The sequence below is a fragment of the Monoraphidium neglectum genome (genome assembly GCF_000611645.1).
Source record: "Monoraphidium neglectum strain SAG 48.87 unplaced genomic scaffold scaffold01012, whole genome shotgun sequence".
Classification (NCBI taxonomy): domain Eukaryota; kingdom Viridiplantae; phylum Chlorophyta; class Chlorophyceae; order Sphaeropleales; family Selenastraceae; genus Monoraphidium; species Monoraphidium neglectum.
This window is the reverse complement of record NW_014012616.1, coordinates 1-12989: the sequence shown is the minus strand read 5'-3', so window position 1 is coordinate 12989 and position 12989 is coordinate 1. Positions and strand designations below refer to the sequence as shown.

General features: G+C 62.8%; 4 protein-coding genes across 4 annotated transcripts in view; 1 reads left to right on the top strand and 3 right to left on the bottom strand.

Annotated features, from left to right (window-relative positions):
• MNEG_6305 (hypothetical protein) overlaps nucleotides 1-1449 on the bottom strand; it is a gene marked incomplete at both ends in the record, with an annotated part of 2189 nt that extends 740 nt beyond the window's left edge. The window contains 2 exons of the mRNA XM_014045222.1: nucleotides 638-1099; nucleotides 1336-1449. Of these exons, the coding sequence (XP_013900676.1) occupies nucleotides 638-1099; nucleotides 1336-1449 (576 nt within the window). The remainder of the gene's footprint in view (nucleotides 1-637; nucleotides 1100-1335) is intronic.
• A 520-nt stretch (nucleotides 1450-1969) lies between these two features.
• Nucleotides 1970-6458, bottom strand: MNEG_6304 (flagellar associated protein; the record flags this gene model as incomplete). Its single annotated transcript, XM_014045221.1, has 15 exons — nucleotides 1970-2021; nucleotides 2207-2298; nucleotides 2523-2717; nucleotides 2925-3069; nucleotides 3483-3615; nucleotides 3793-3835; nucleotides 4045-4124; nucleotides 4340-4377; nucleotides 4579-4670; nucleotides 4936-4993; nucleotides 5156-5239; nucleotides 5461-5562; nucleotides 5767-5828; nucleotides 6120-6207; nucleotides 6406-6458. The coding sequence occupies 15 exons, from the start codon at nucleotides 6456-6458 to the stop codon at nucleotides 1970-1972; spliced, it is 1317 nt and encodes a 438-aa protein (XP_013900675.1).
• A 927-nt stretch (nucleotides 6459-7385) lies between these two features.
• MNEG_6303 (hypothetical protein) lies at nucleotides 7386-9778 on the bottom strand (the record flags this gene model as incomplete). The annotated part of the gene is made up of 7 exons (XM_014045220.1): nucleotides 7386-7701; nucleotides 7902-7999; nucleotides 8432-8536; nucleotides 8817-8887; nucleotides 9133-9247; nucleotides 9418-9483; nucleotides 9758-9778. 7 exons carry the CDS (start codon nucleotides 9776-9778, stop codon nucleotides 7386-7388), a joined length of 792 nt encoding a protein of 263 aa, XP_013900674.1.
• Nucleotides 9779-11217: 1439 nt separating this feature from the next.
• On the top strand, nucleotides 11218-12821 carry MNEG_6302 (hypothetical protein; the record flags this gene model as incomplete). The annotated part of the gene is made up of 3 exons (XM_014045219.1): nucleotides 11218-11445; nucleotides 11922-12085; nucleotides 12317-12821. The coding sequence occupies 3 exons, from the start codon at nucleotides 11218-11220 to the stop codon at nucleotides 12819-12821; spliced, it is 897 nt and encodes a 298-aa protein (XP_013900673.1).
• Nucleotides 12822-12989: the final 168 nt, after the last annotated feature.

The following is a 12989-nucleotide window of genomic DNA, read 5'->3' as shown; positions in this document are numbered from 1 at the left end:
GGGGGGGGGGGGGGGGGTCAGAGCGGTCTCAGTTGGACGTGTACTTGATGGGTGAGCATGGTCCGTCGGCGATGCATGCATTGGCATGAATGTTGGGGAATGACGTCACATGTACAGCCCCAGGCCTGCGCTCGGTGTGCTGGATTTCACAAATCAGACGCTGCTGGGGACGTTGCCGGCTGCACATCTACGCCCTTGTCGTCTGAAGAGCCACACCTGCAGCTGTAATGGCTGCGCTGCACCCACAACACGCCGTGCCGCCTCCACCTCTGCCTGAAGCTGGGTCGGTGAGGGCCCCGGCCGCCGCTGCGCAGCCATAGACAGGTCTGCGCCGCCAGTCGGCACCAGGGGGTCGGGGCGCGTGTCTTGAAAATGGGAGAAATGGAAAAGCGTAACGTGGTAGTCTGCCCGCGCATTGCTGAACACCTGTGCGAGAGCGGTGAATTTGCGAGCGCCGTGGAGGTGGGGTGCTGGCCAAAGCTGTCACGAGCACATCACTGCCAGCTGCCTACATGCGGCCGACCACTGCCCTTGTCATTGCAGCCCCGCGGCGCTACTGGCAGGCCCTATCGCTCTCACAGCTCCCAACACGTCTGCTCGAATACCTTCCCCACAACAAAGCAGCTGCAGCGGTTACCTTGAAGCCTGGCGGCACCAGCCGCAGGCAGGCGCCTGCGACCTGCGCCCCAAGCGATGCGAGGGCCGGCGACGCCTCCGCCAGCGGCACGACCAGCAGGCGCGCTGAATTGGGCGCAAACGGGTCCTCCAGGGCTGTGTACGCCTTGGGCCACGGCAGGGTCGCGATTTGGGGATCCGTGTGGTCAAAGTACGGCTGCAGGGCTTTGACCGAATCCAAGTCGAGGCCGCTGGAGCGGAACTCGTCCGCCAGGCGAGCGTATGCCGCGATCAGCTGGGCGTTCTCTTCTGCAGCCGCCGCCTTCAGCACAACGTCCTGCTGCTGCTCCTTGATACGCTGCTGCTGCTGCTCTTGCTGCTGCTGCTGCTGCTGCTGCTGCTGCTGCTGCTGCTGCTCTTGCTGCTGCTGCTGCTGCTGCTGCTGCTGCTGCTGCTCCTGCTGCTGCTCGAGCTGCTGCTTGTTCTTAAGGGAAGGTGGCAAGGCTGGCTTCCCGCCGCCATCGCCGTGTTGAAGCCCGTCGCCTTGCTTCTGGCGAGCACGCAGCGCAGCCCTGAAAATGTGTATTGGTTGCAGGAGCACAGGCAGGAGTTGGGTGATGGCGGCCTGGCATCAAAACAACACACGCTTAGCCACCCGCCGGGGCCTCCTCCTGCCTCAGCACCAGCCACTGCTGCGTGTTGTGTGCAGTCACCGCTCACCATGTCAGAAGCGCTGCTGTCAAGGCTACGACTGAAATTGTTGTGGTGGTTGAGGGACTCCACATCGCGGGGATCAACGTGCTCACTCCACTCGAGCTGCTGCACTGCAGTCATGCAGCACACAGCTAGTCAGAGCAGACCGCTACGGGCGAGCTGTCGGCACGCAGTAATCGATGCAGCTATTATTCTCTGCAGTTTTGCGCTATATCATATGCTATGCCTGTACCGTAATGCGGCGGCCCATGCAGATCGCACCAGATCCGGTCAGCTAGACGCATGGCGATCATACAATATGCGTCGCATGATATGACATATATCATATGCTACTGCATTTTTTTGTTCGCACTTAAGCGCGTCAGATGCGACCGTTGCATGTGCACTCTTTCATCGCCACTGCACGAGCACCTCCTGGCACGTCAGTGCTGCAGGTGCTCGGCTGCTGGGCCATGTTCAGTACACCTGAAGAGACAGCAATCGTCATCACGGCTTATGTGGGTGCCACAATTGCATAATCAGGTACCAAATAAAAGTCAAACAGGCGGGCGCACACAGTCAGCAGACATGCACAGTCAAGCAACGAGTCGAGTGGCGTATGCTGCGCCAGATGTGGCTGCTTGCGCTCCGACGAGTCCCATCAGCAGCTGCCGGTCAGCAGCGACATATCACGATTTATCTTGTCCAGAACCCTGGGCGCCAAGGAAGGGGGCCAGCAGTACATGGAGAATGGCTGTAAGTGGCCATGCATGGGACGGGCTCCCATTTCCCCAGCTTATTGCTACTGTACTTACTGCTCAGGCGGAGTGACATCGGCCAAGCAAAGAAGCGCGGCGCAGCGGTTGCAGTGCAGCCCCGGCTTCGCCCCTCGCCTAACCTGTTATCGCTGCCCTGGAAGGAGAAGCCCTGTGGCAGCACCTCCCCGCGCCGCCCCAACGCCAGCGCCGCCAGTGCGCGCTCAATCATCTCCTGCAATTGTGCGCCCACACACGCATTCCAGTACGACAGCGCACGGATTGAGCTTGTATCAATTGTCCGGACTTGCAGTGATGTTCGATTATGGCAACCCCTGTGGGGCATCGGTGCATTCTCGGTAGCCCTCCAAATGCACCCTCCCGCGCAATTCCGAGGGCACCTGCGGCGGCTGCGCCTCACATGCAGAGGGCATGCCGCTCCCCTGCCCTGCCCCGCACCTCCTTGCTGCGCACGTCGTTGCCCGCGTCAACAAGAGAGCCTTGGTAATAAAACAGGAACATGGGCGCCGTCCTGAACCCGTGGCGCGCCTGCAGCACGCGGCTCTCGCTGCCGTCGACTCTCACCAGCCGTACCCGCGCCGCTGGGCAGTTTGCATCGGCCGCGGCCGCCTCTGAGAGCTCATACCACGCTGCCTGTCGCAATCAGTGGTCGATCACATCAAGTGATGATGGAACCGTACAGCATTATGCAGCGGCTTGATTGTTCGCCATAACGGTTCAATTTTGGGATTTATGCTGCTGACGTGGAATTCGGAGGTTGCATCACACGACCACACCAGCACCTGTCAGAATCAGCACGCACACAACTCATGCCGTCGCCCACTGACCCGCAACTGTCACCTGCAAATGCTGGTTATCCAGTCGCGCGCACACGGGGTTCCAGTCTGCCAGCACGCACGCGCAGAACAAGGTATCCTTGGGCGCCCCTGGCCCCGCCACGTGCTCGTCCAGGTCTGTCACACTGATTAGGGGCAGCTTGCGGCGCCTGATTGTTGGCCGGAGGAGGCATTCAATAGGGTGGTGAGTAGGTCCTTGACGCAGTGCGTGTGAGCGCTTTCGTGTGCACGCATGTGCAGTGTAGGCGCGCACCGATAGTGTGTGTGTGTGTGTGTGTGTGTGTGTGTGTGTGTGTGTGTGTGTGTGTGTGTGCGCGCGCGCCTGCGCGTGTGTGCGTGTGTGTGCGCGCGCGCCTGCGCATGCGTGCGTGCGTGCGTGCGTGCGTGCGTGTGCACGCACGCCTGCGCACGTGTGCGTGTGCTCGCACGCGTGTGCTTGTATGGGCGTCATCTGGACACAAGTGGCCGTGCGTTTGGGTGCGGGAGTGCGCGCGCCCCTTTGCGCACACAATCTGCCAGATACGCAAGTATATGTTGCAGCACACGCACGCCCCGCCTTCACCTCAGGTCAAAAGAGGGCCTGGCAGACTGGGCGCGCTTCATACCATCCGCCAGGCGCAGCTGCCCCTTGGACAGCGGAGGCGACCCAAAGTCCGCCAAGGGCTCTGCGCGATGCTTGGCCGCGTGCGCTCCTCCTGCGGGTGCAGGGGGGGGGCACATTGGCATGTTTGCTTTCTTCTCTGCCTGAAACATGTCCCGCTGAATGCGCATGCCATCAGGGGCCCTTCCACCAGAGCGCACCGTTCCTCGGCAACGCACGCACGTTGCGCAGCCGCCTCGCGCACGCACGTTGCATGAGTGGCGCCGCTCACCATAAGCGCTGATGGGCTTCGTGTTGATCCGTCTAATGCGTCCCTGAGAAGAAGCGCGGCACACAGGGTAGTGAGTAGGCACGTGGTCAGCTAGGGCGCTCAGCTTCCCCATGCGAGATCTGTAAGCACAGACTTGAAAGCAGGACGGCCGCTGATCTGCTGAAAGCGCAAGCAATCAAGCATGACGCGCGCATGCACTCCCAACTCCAATGGTTCACACACAGCATGATGCTGTGGGGCGAGACAGCTCACCTGTGTGGCATCTAGCTGTGCAACCATTGCAGTGATGGGTGACCCGGCGCGCACGCTGGCCAGCATGGATTTCAGGTTTCCTGGTGGGGATTGAATGGGGCAACTGGAAGGTCTCAAGGCGACAGAGAGCAGATGTGAGCCGCCTTGGCAATGGGGCGCAAGCGGCTGCCAGGACGCCTGGCGCGTTGCCATGCAGCATCAAACTATAAATGTTTGAGGCACTATTGGGACTGGCTGCAGTGTTGACCGCGCCTCTGCACACGGCCTACGCTGCTGCAAGGCGCGACACGCTCACCCAGCCCCGGCTGCGCCGTCACGAGGTGGTGCGGGCCCCTGCGTCATTGGATATCCCGCCAGCAAAGGTGGTGTTCACATGATGATTTGAGACCCACATTTGGCAGGCTGCTTTCCAACTGGTTGCGGCGAGATTGGTTTGAGGGGGGCCCTGCCTGTTAAGAAGGGCGACGCTGCTCCCAACGCACCATATTGGTTCGCTACCCCCAATAATCGCCCCACGTCGTGTGCCCCCCATACCTGGAGACGTAGACGCTCCCAACCTCCTCTATCCGGCGCCTTATGGGGCCCATGTCCAGCTCCAGCTTGCCGCCCGGCAGCGTCCGCACCACCTGCAGGGGGGGGCAGGGCGAGGGGCATTCGTGGTTGCACGCTCCATCAACAAAAGGCAACTGGACAAATGCAGGAGGACTTTGGTCTTGCAAAGTGCCACAGGTGTGTGACACAGGACGAGACAACCTCGTGAAATCTTCTTTGATGCCAAGCTGTTGAAAGAAGGTGATTGCACGATGTTCACTTATGCACAACAGCAACACGCGACAGCTCGCCAATTGATGAGCCGACAATCTTATAATCATATAAGATATCCGGCGTCACCTTGTCGAGGTAGCTGCCCTGCCCCTGCCGCCGCGAGAACTCCCCGCACTGGAATGTCCTGCGGGCAGGGCGGCGGCGGCGGGAGCAGAGGGTCGGCCGAGTGGCGCCCGGTCACCGAATGCCAATTGTTCGCCCCAATTTCTCTTTCACACAAGCTGATCGCGTGCGTCATAGTGTCGGGCTTTTGCAGTACGCGAGCTCATGTCTGGCACAATCTCACCGCTCTATTCCTTGCAGCTTGAGGTGCGCCCTGATGTTCTGCCGGTCAACAAAGTCCACCGACAGGTGGGGGGCCAGCTGCAGGCTGCGAGTCACGTGGACGGGCGTGACTTTACTTGCTTGATAATGCACGCCTCACAAACAACGCCCGCCAAACTGCAGGCAGTCGAGGCACGACATTGGCTCCGCACATGGTTGTTGCCGCTCCCCAAAAGCACGCGTGCACAGCATTGGCACCGCGGCCCTGCCTAGGGCTGAGCCGCACAAGGAGGTCAGAACGCCAAGTCACCATGTGCAGCTACATACCTGATGGCCTCCCTGGCGCCCGCTGGGCGGGGCCACTTGCCCCCTTGCAGCTTGCGGCCCTCCGGGGACGACAGGGACCAACCGTCGCGCGTGACAACCAGCCTGCGTGCGGTGAGCACGGGTGATGTCAGCTGCTGTTTGAGGCAGCAGCGACGCACCAGCGAGCAACCAGAGACGGCTTTGCAGCAGCGCGGGCCTGCTTGCAACGCGGACGAGGCGACTGGAATGCGCACGCTCTCCAGGGGCAGCTGCTCTTTGTCGGCCACTGGCATCAGCGCCAGTCGTGCGTGATGGCTGAGCGCTCACCAGGGCCTGCCATCTGGATGGTTGGCGCCGCCAATGCCATCGCTGTCAAAGTTGGCCAGGACCTGCGGGGACAAGAAGATTGGGAGAGCCGGGTGTTCCGTGTCAACGGCTCTGTTGGTTGCCAGCGAGACGCGGTTTGCATGCCCCGAGGCCAGGGACTAGCGGCAGCTGCGCAAGCCACTATAACATTGCCGCAGGAGCTTTGCTGTTTCTACGGTGCGTGGCGCCCACAGGCCGCGCAAAAATGAGCCCCTCGCTAGCCTCTGTGCTGTGCTGCGCTGTCGACGCCAGTGCCCTGCCCGCCCACCCCTGGCAGCTCCAGCCCCGCGCCACCCCTGCCACAGCGTGCCCACCTGAAACCGCTGAGAGTCGGCCGTGAAAGTGTGGAAGAATCCGTCGGGGCTCTTGCATACGGTCAGCGCGATGCGGCCAGATGGGTAGCTGGGGGTTGCAGGCGGGGGCCGAGGCGGCCGCATGCATGTGCAGGCGCGCGGGTGGGATTGGGTGCATAGGTCTGGCGTGGCCATGGGCGCCAGCTGGCTGCCCCTGCTGTCCATGTACCACGCATCGGGCTTGTGCACCAAATGAGCAGCCGATGCAATCACTTGCTGCCGGCGCGACATGGCAGCCGAAACTCACTATATCGTGCCCTCTCCCTCGGCGTTCAACAGGTCCAGCCGGTCGGTAGCCATGCCGCTGCCCAGCCGCTGCCCCCGCTGCCTCTGTTTATCTTTAGGGTGTACAATTGTGTCGATCTGGAACATCTACATGCGCACGAGGGCCAGCGCCCTGCAGCTGAGCTCTGGGGCGACAGTGCAGCGCATGCGCCGAACGCCGGCGCGGCACTGAAATGCAGGGTCGCAGAGAACCTACTGGCCAGCAGCTGTGACCAAAGGCTAGAATATGTGTTAGTGCCGCGCTGTTCATGTGAAACGCGACGGAAGAGTCAACATGGTTGCGACTGGTGAAAGAAGCTGGTCGCCGCTGATACAACACGGACGGCGCATTATGTCAAAAGAAATTTGAGGTCAAATCACCGATGATGCAATCTGGATGCTGAGCCGGTGTCTTGATCTGCGCAACTTGCCTTGCAAGCGCTCAGATAAACTCGACCCCACGACTTGACATGCTGAGACAGCATCAAATAGTTGGCTGTGTTTTTCAGGCTCCACCAGCTGCTGCAAGTGGTGTGTGCGCTGCAATTCCGGGTGCCTGATTGTGATGTCATCGAACAATGGCGCACATTCAGTCTTATCAGCAGCCCGACTGCAGGCGCTCGCCATACCCCACAAGCTTTCCCCCTCGTTCTTGGCTTGCTTGAGGCGGCCCTGCCTGCCAAACCTCCTGCTGCGCCTGGGGCGGCAGGCGTGCTGTTGACCAGGACATCGGCAGGCCGCTGGGGCTGGTTGAGTGGGGCCAAAGTAACTCAGCGTCGCCCGTCAGCATGCGGAAGGAGCGAGGGCGTGCGCCTGACATCCGCAGCAGGCAAAATTATGGAACCAGGCGCTGACGCAAAATGGGGGCACAGCAAGCCGCCTCTGCTGAATGGGTAGCCTTGACTTGGCATAATCAGCCGCTTCGCTTCTTCAAAAATGATGTTTGAAATCAGGTCTGTCAGGTCAGATCGCGCCGACCTCCTTGAGCAGCGCCGTGTGCAGGGGGCAGGGGTCCGGCTTACCCTCCTTGGCGGCCGCCTGGGTGAGCCCGTAGAACCAGCCGTTGCGCCACTCAAACTCCTTCACGGCTGTCGGGAAGTGCGCCACGCTGCGCGAGTAGGCGTTGAGCCGCTCCACCGCGCCGGGGGCCGTGGGGACGCCGAGCGCGGCGCCGCCGGCAGCCAAGAGCTCTGAGATGAGCGCGGAGACCTCCGCCGTGTGCTTGGACTCGACCTCCCCCACGGTGACCTTGTGCTTGGCCCCGACGAGCATCAAGGCGCTGGATGATTGTTGCAGGGCGGGTGCATCGGAGAAGTGGGTTGGGTGTTTTGGCGGGGCTTGCGTTTTTGGCGCCAGACAAGGCCATGCATGTAAGCCGGCTCACCGTGTTCTTGCCTACCTGCCCACTGCATAGTCAGCAGGTCCCCCAAGTGCCAAGAACCGGTATCACCCCTGCAGGCCTGCACCATCCGCCCCCACCTGATCCAGACCAGCTTCTCCAGCATTGCCTGCGTGAACTCAGCCTTGCCCAGGACCTTGCAGCTCAGGCCGCCCGCATACAGCCGCGCAGCGACGGCCTGCGGGCCAGGGAAGACGGCGTCGTCGGGCGTGGAAGCGTTGGGAGGGTGCCAATCGGGTTCTGTTACTGGGCCAACAGCCGTGCAATTCCTTGGAAGCCACAAGCCTGGCAGGCGGCCACCCACATGGGCACTGTGGCCGCGTTTCGCGCTTAAACACGTAGCCTCACGCACATAGCCCCAAATGCAAGCACGCGCGCGCACACACACACACACACACACACACACACACACACACACACACACCCACACACACACACACACACAAATCCGCGCACACACACACATCCGCACGAACGCACGCGCGCACACACACGCACACACACACACACACACACGCGCGCACGCACGCACGCGCACACACACGCACACGAACATGCGCCAACGGGCGGCCACAAAAAGGTGCAACGTGTCATCAGGTCGTCCCCTGACCTCTGCGTGGCGGCCGTATGCGGCCGTGAGGCCCTCTGGGTTGACGTCCGTCTTGCCGTCAGTGGGGGCATCCCCCAGTTTCGCTACCGCAAAGTACACCAGCAGCTGCGCGGCGCACACATAAGGGGACGTGAGTGCGGTGCGGTGCAGGCAAAGCGTGACGGGCCAAGCAGGGGGAGGCGGCGCGGCAGGGCTGCGCCACGCTTGCATGGACAAGCCCTTGGCCCGCCTGCACCACAACGGCACGTCTGGACGCTGATATGCGTTGCCCACATCTCATGATGCCGCTTCCGCTCAAACACTAGGACTTTGCCCTCAATGTCCCTGGCCTCAAGGCCCCTGCCCTTGACCAGTTGTCAACGCAGCACCCTGCCGCGAGGCGCACCTGTGTGTTGTCCCCGAGGCCCCTTGAGTCCAGCCACGGCTGCAGCATCCCGTTCTGGATGAAGACCAGGTCTGGGAGTGCGTGTTGTTGCGGGTGTGCACAGCGGGAGTCGCTATTAGCGTTTCAGTGCGGCGGGTGAAGAGTGCGAGGAAGGAGGGATGCTGGAGCGGGCTCTCAAAACCCTGTGATTGCGTGGTGTCGTCACACCCTGGGCCCCCAACGCCGGGTCGGCAAACGACCCCAGTCCTAGACAGACGGCATCACGCCTCTCGCTGCCTCCTCGCTTTTTGCGTCGAGGCGAGGCGAGCGCCCGCACCCTTGCGCCGATCCTCGGGTGTCGCGTCCACAATGCCGTCCAGCGCGTCGTTGCGCGTTGCGACGATGATGGGGCCGGGGGGCCCCTCGATCTTGCCGCCCCGCTTGACGATGACCTGCGTCCAGGCGGAGGGGTCCCAAAGGCACCGCGAGCGTGCATTACCCAGCTGCAAAGATATCCGCAAGCGGCGTCACGTGGGTTTGGCCCCGCAGCTGCAATGGACGGGAAGGGCTGCGGAGGCTGGAAGGAGCAGCGCGTGCTGCTGTGCGCGCAGCGCCGGCTCACATCAGTGCCGGGGCCCATCTCTGCGAGCGCCTGGCCGACGCGGCCTCCACCCACGATCGTGCACGCCTGGGGTGTGCGGGTTTGGGTTGAGTGGCGACGTGCGTGCATCGTCATTATCAGCCCCTGGCAAACCTGCCTGGCACACTGTGCCAGCGGACCAACCTCATCAGCACTTGCCGTTACAAGGTGGCATGCAAGTGGCGATAGCGGCCATGCGCTATGGCGATAGCGGCCAAGCCAGCGCATTCTGTGCACCACCATTCACCCCTGGCATAACCCTTGTTCACTTGCATGCCGAAGGCGGCAGATGCGCTATAGCCGCGCCCAGGTGAGGACTCACCTCCACCGTGGAGGTGGCCATGGCGACACTGGAAGCACGGCGGTGCAGCTGCTGCGCTCGGACGAACTGAGAAGGCGCTGCAAACGGCTGGCAGCGCAGAGGCAAATTGAATGCTTTCGCAGTCGTGTGGCCCAGCATCCTGCTCTCCACAGGCACCCAGGCTGCAGATCGAATGCCTCAAAGCCCACCAATCGGACAAAAGTGGCGGCCTCGCAAGGGGACTCGCTTGAGCTAATAAATGTGCACATGTGAAAGACAATTGGATCCCGTACAAACGGGTCCAGGGGCAGCTGAGCAGCAGCTGCCTGAAAGCTGGGATACGAGCTCGTGGGGGCTTTGGGTCCTGTGCTAGAGTATGTATATATGTTTAGATACGCGTTTCACATAGCCCATTGGCTTCCCGTGGAGATCATCGTGACATTGATTACCAACTGGCCAGGATCGCGCAAAGTGTGCTATGCAGCTCCCCTTGCATCGGCGTGTGGCTGCAGCCAATAGGTTCGACGGGCTGCAACGCACAACGGTAGCCCCGCGCGCAAGCAGCAGGCCAGATCGGGGCGTTGAGCAGCATGCGCTCGACTTGGGACCTCTGGCGAAGGCCTTGACGGCGGCGGCAGTGGCTGTATCCCTGATGGGACGAGCGGGCGCGGCGCACGCGGACGCTGCTTGGAAGCCGCGCCGCCATCACCGCCACATCGGCGAGCGCTTCACCGACACCTGGGCGGACGCGATCGTTGAGGTGCGAATAGCTGCCTCCTGGGGCCACAGAGCTGCAGAGGCTGGGGTGCCTTTTGCTGCATGGCGCCGACCCGGGCGCTGCTGCGCATGGGCGCGGCCAAGGCAATGGCAGCACCTATAATGGCGCTTGCAGTTTTTATTGGCCGCGCAGCAACACTCGCCAAACGCGGCCGCGTGTACTGGCATGCATCGTTGCAGGAGCAGGAGGCGACAAAGGAGGCCATCAGAGACCTCCAGAAGCTGCTGCAGCAGGAGAAGCGACGCGCAGACGTGAGCGGGAGCACTTGGAACGGCATACCCTTGTTCGTCATCCGTTTGGACTGCGCTCATCACTTGTGAACTCCCCTTACCGCCTGCAGCGCACCGCTTTACCAGCACTCGCCCGCATTTTCGCCGGGCCCCCCCGGTACCCAGGACGAAGCGTCAAAGCGGCAGGCCGCGGAGCAGCGAGCGCGCTCCGTTTCCCTGCAGCAGGTGCGCTGCGGACCGCGGTCGGCTCATCGCAGGAGCGTCTTCCGCATTTGATTGCTGAGATCGAGCCGGTGGCAAAGCTCGCCCGGGCAGCCTGGGACACAGCCTGCCCGGCCGGCCCCTAGCATGCAGCAGCCGCGAGCCCGCCGCCTTGCTTGCAGGGACCCACATGCTTCCCTCTCCCCTCCAACCCCGTGTCTATATCGACACCCCATTCCCGTTCTGCCCCGTCTCCTGTCATCACCTGTGGCATGGGCGCGGCCCCGCGCCACGCGCAGTCCACGCGTTCCGCGTACGATGAGGACGCGCTGCTGTCGATCCGCGTGCTGGGCGCTGACATCACCGGGCCGCTGACCTTTGGGCTTCTGCTGGCGGGCGGCTGGCAGGCGTACAGGACGGACCTGCTGGGGCAGCTGACGGGGCGGCGGCGCGGGCGCAAGGGGCGCTGGGTGTACGACAGAGGCCTCGGCGGCAAGAGGGTGCGTCATGTTTGCAATTGCTGTGGTTGCGTGTGTGTTGGGGGGGGTGCGTGCGTGTGTGTGGGTGTGTGTGGGTGTGTGGGTGTGTGTGTGGGTGTGTGTGAGACAAGGTATGTGAATGAGAATGTGAATATCCCTGTCAGAAGAGGGCCTCCGTTACACACTGCATGGGTCGGAGGAGAGGGTCAGGCATTCTGGGGAGGCAGGCGTGGCGGCGAGCAGGATTGGGGGCAGGTATCTGGAGGGCAGCTTTGTGTGTGTGCTTGTGTTTGTGTGTGTTAGTGGGTGTTTGTGCGTGTGTGTGTGTGTGTGTGTGTGTGTGTGTGTGTGTGTGTGTGTGTGTGTGTGTGTGTGCGCGCGTTGAGCATTCAGAAGGGGCTAGGTGGTGGTGCAGCACTTTGTGATGTCGCCTCTGCACTCGGTCGGCGCCGCCTTGTGCCCCTGTCGACCGTTGTGTCCACCGTCGCTCCTGTCAGGTGTGGGTCCCGGCAGAGTCCGAGGAGGGCGGCAGCGGGAAGCTGCCCGACCACATGTCGGACGTCGACTTCAGCGCCCTCGCGGCAGTGGCGGCGACCAAGGCGGCAGCCGGCAGCGGCAGCGCGGCGCAGCAGGCGGCGGCGCACTACGAGCCCCCGGCGTGGTGCGTGCGCACGCGGGGCGCGCGCTTAGGGGAGGGAGGACCGGGCCGCATCAGCGCATGCCCAAGCTTGCTGCCCTGCATCTTCGCTCCCGCCTCGCCGGCAGACTCGCCCCCACAAAAGCCACTGTTCAAGGGCCCCCAAAATCCCGCCCCTGCCATTCACCCCTCCCCCCCACAAACACTCCTGCCCGCACCCCTGCCTTACACCGCCCTTCGCACCCCCCCCCAAAGGTGGGAGCGCCCCGGCTTCCTGCCGGTTACCAGCGAGGCCGACCGCGCCCGCCGCCGCGCCGAGGCTGAGCGCATCCTCCGCCGCATCGAGGCTTCCAAAAACAGGGGCGAGGACTACGCCCTCGAAGACATCCTCGCGCTGCGCGCCGCGTGCATGTCCGCCGGCGGCGCGTCGCTCGACGCGCGGACGGTGGGGGGGCGGGACGCGATCTACAGGACAGCGGTCGAGGCAGGGATCAGATCGTGCGTGGAGCCCGGCAGCGTGGACCTCGGGGACTACAGCCCCATCCGGCTGGCTGCCGGCGTGGCGAGCGACGTGTCCCTGGACGAGCGGCGGGCGGTGACGGTGCTCAAGGGGCTGGTGGCGGGCGCGTGCCGCGGGCGCGTTGTGGAGGTGGGCGGGCCGGGCCGCGGCCGCCGCGTTCGCTGCTTGGCAGCTGGGGGGTTGGTGTCTCGGTCGGGGGCCAGGGGGCGGGCTCGGTTTGTAGAGCGGCGAATAGACTGAGGGTGGGGCGGCCTTGCTTCGAGAGTACTCGCACTTTCTTTGACTATGTGCCGTGCATGTACACAAAATTGCACGCGGTACGCACACACACTCTCTCCCTCTCTCCCTTTCCCGCGCTTTCCCAGGCGCATTTGCACACACATTCTATCGAAGACACCCGCACTCACT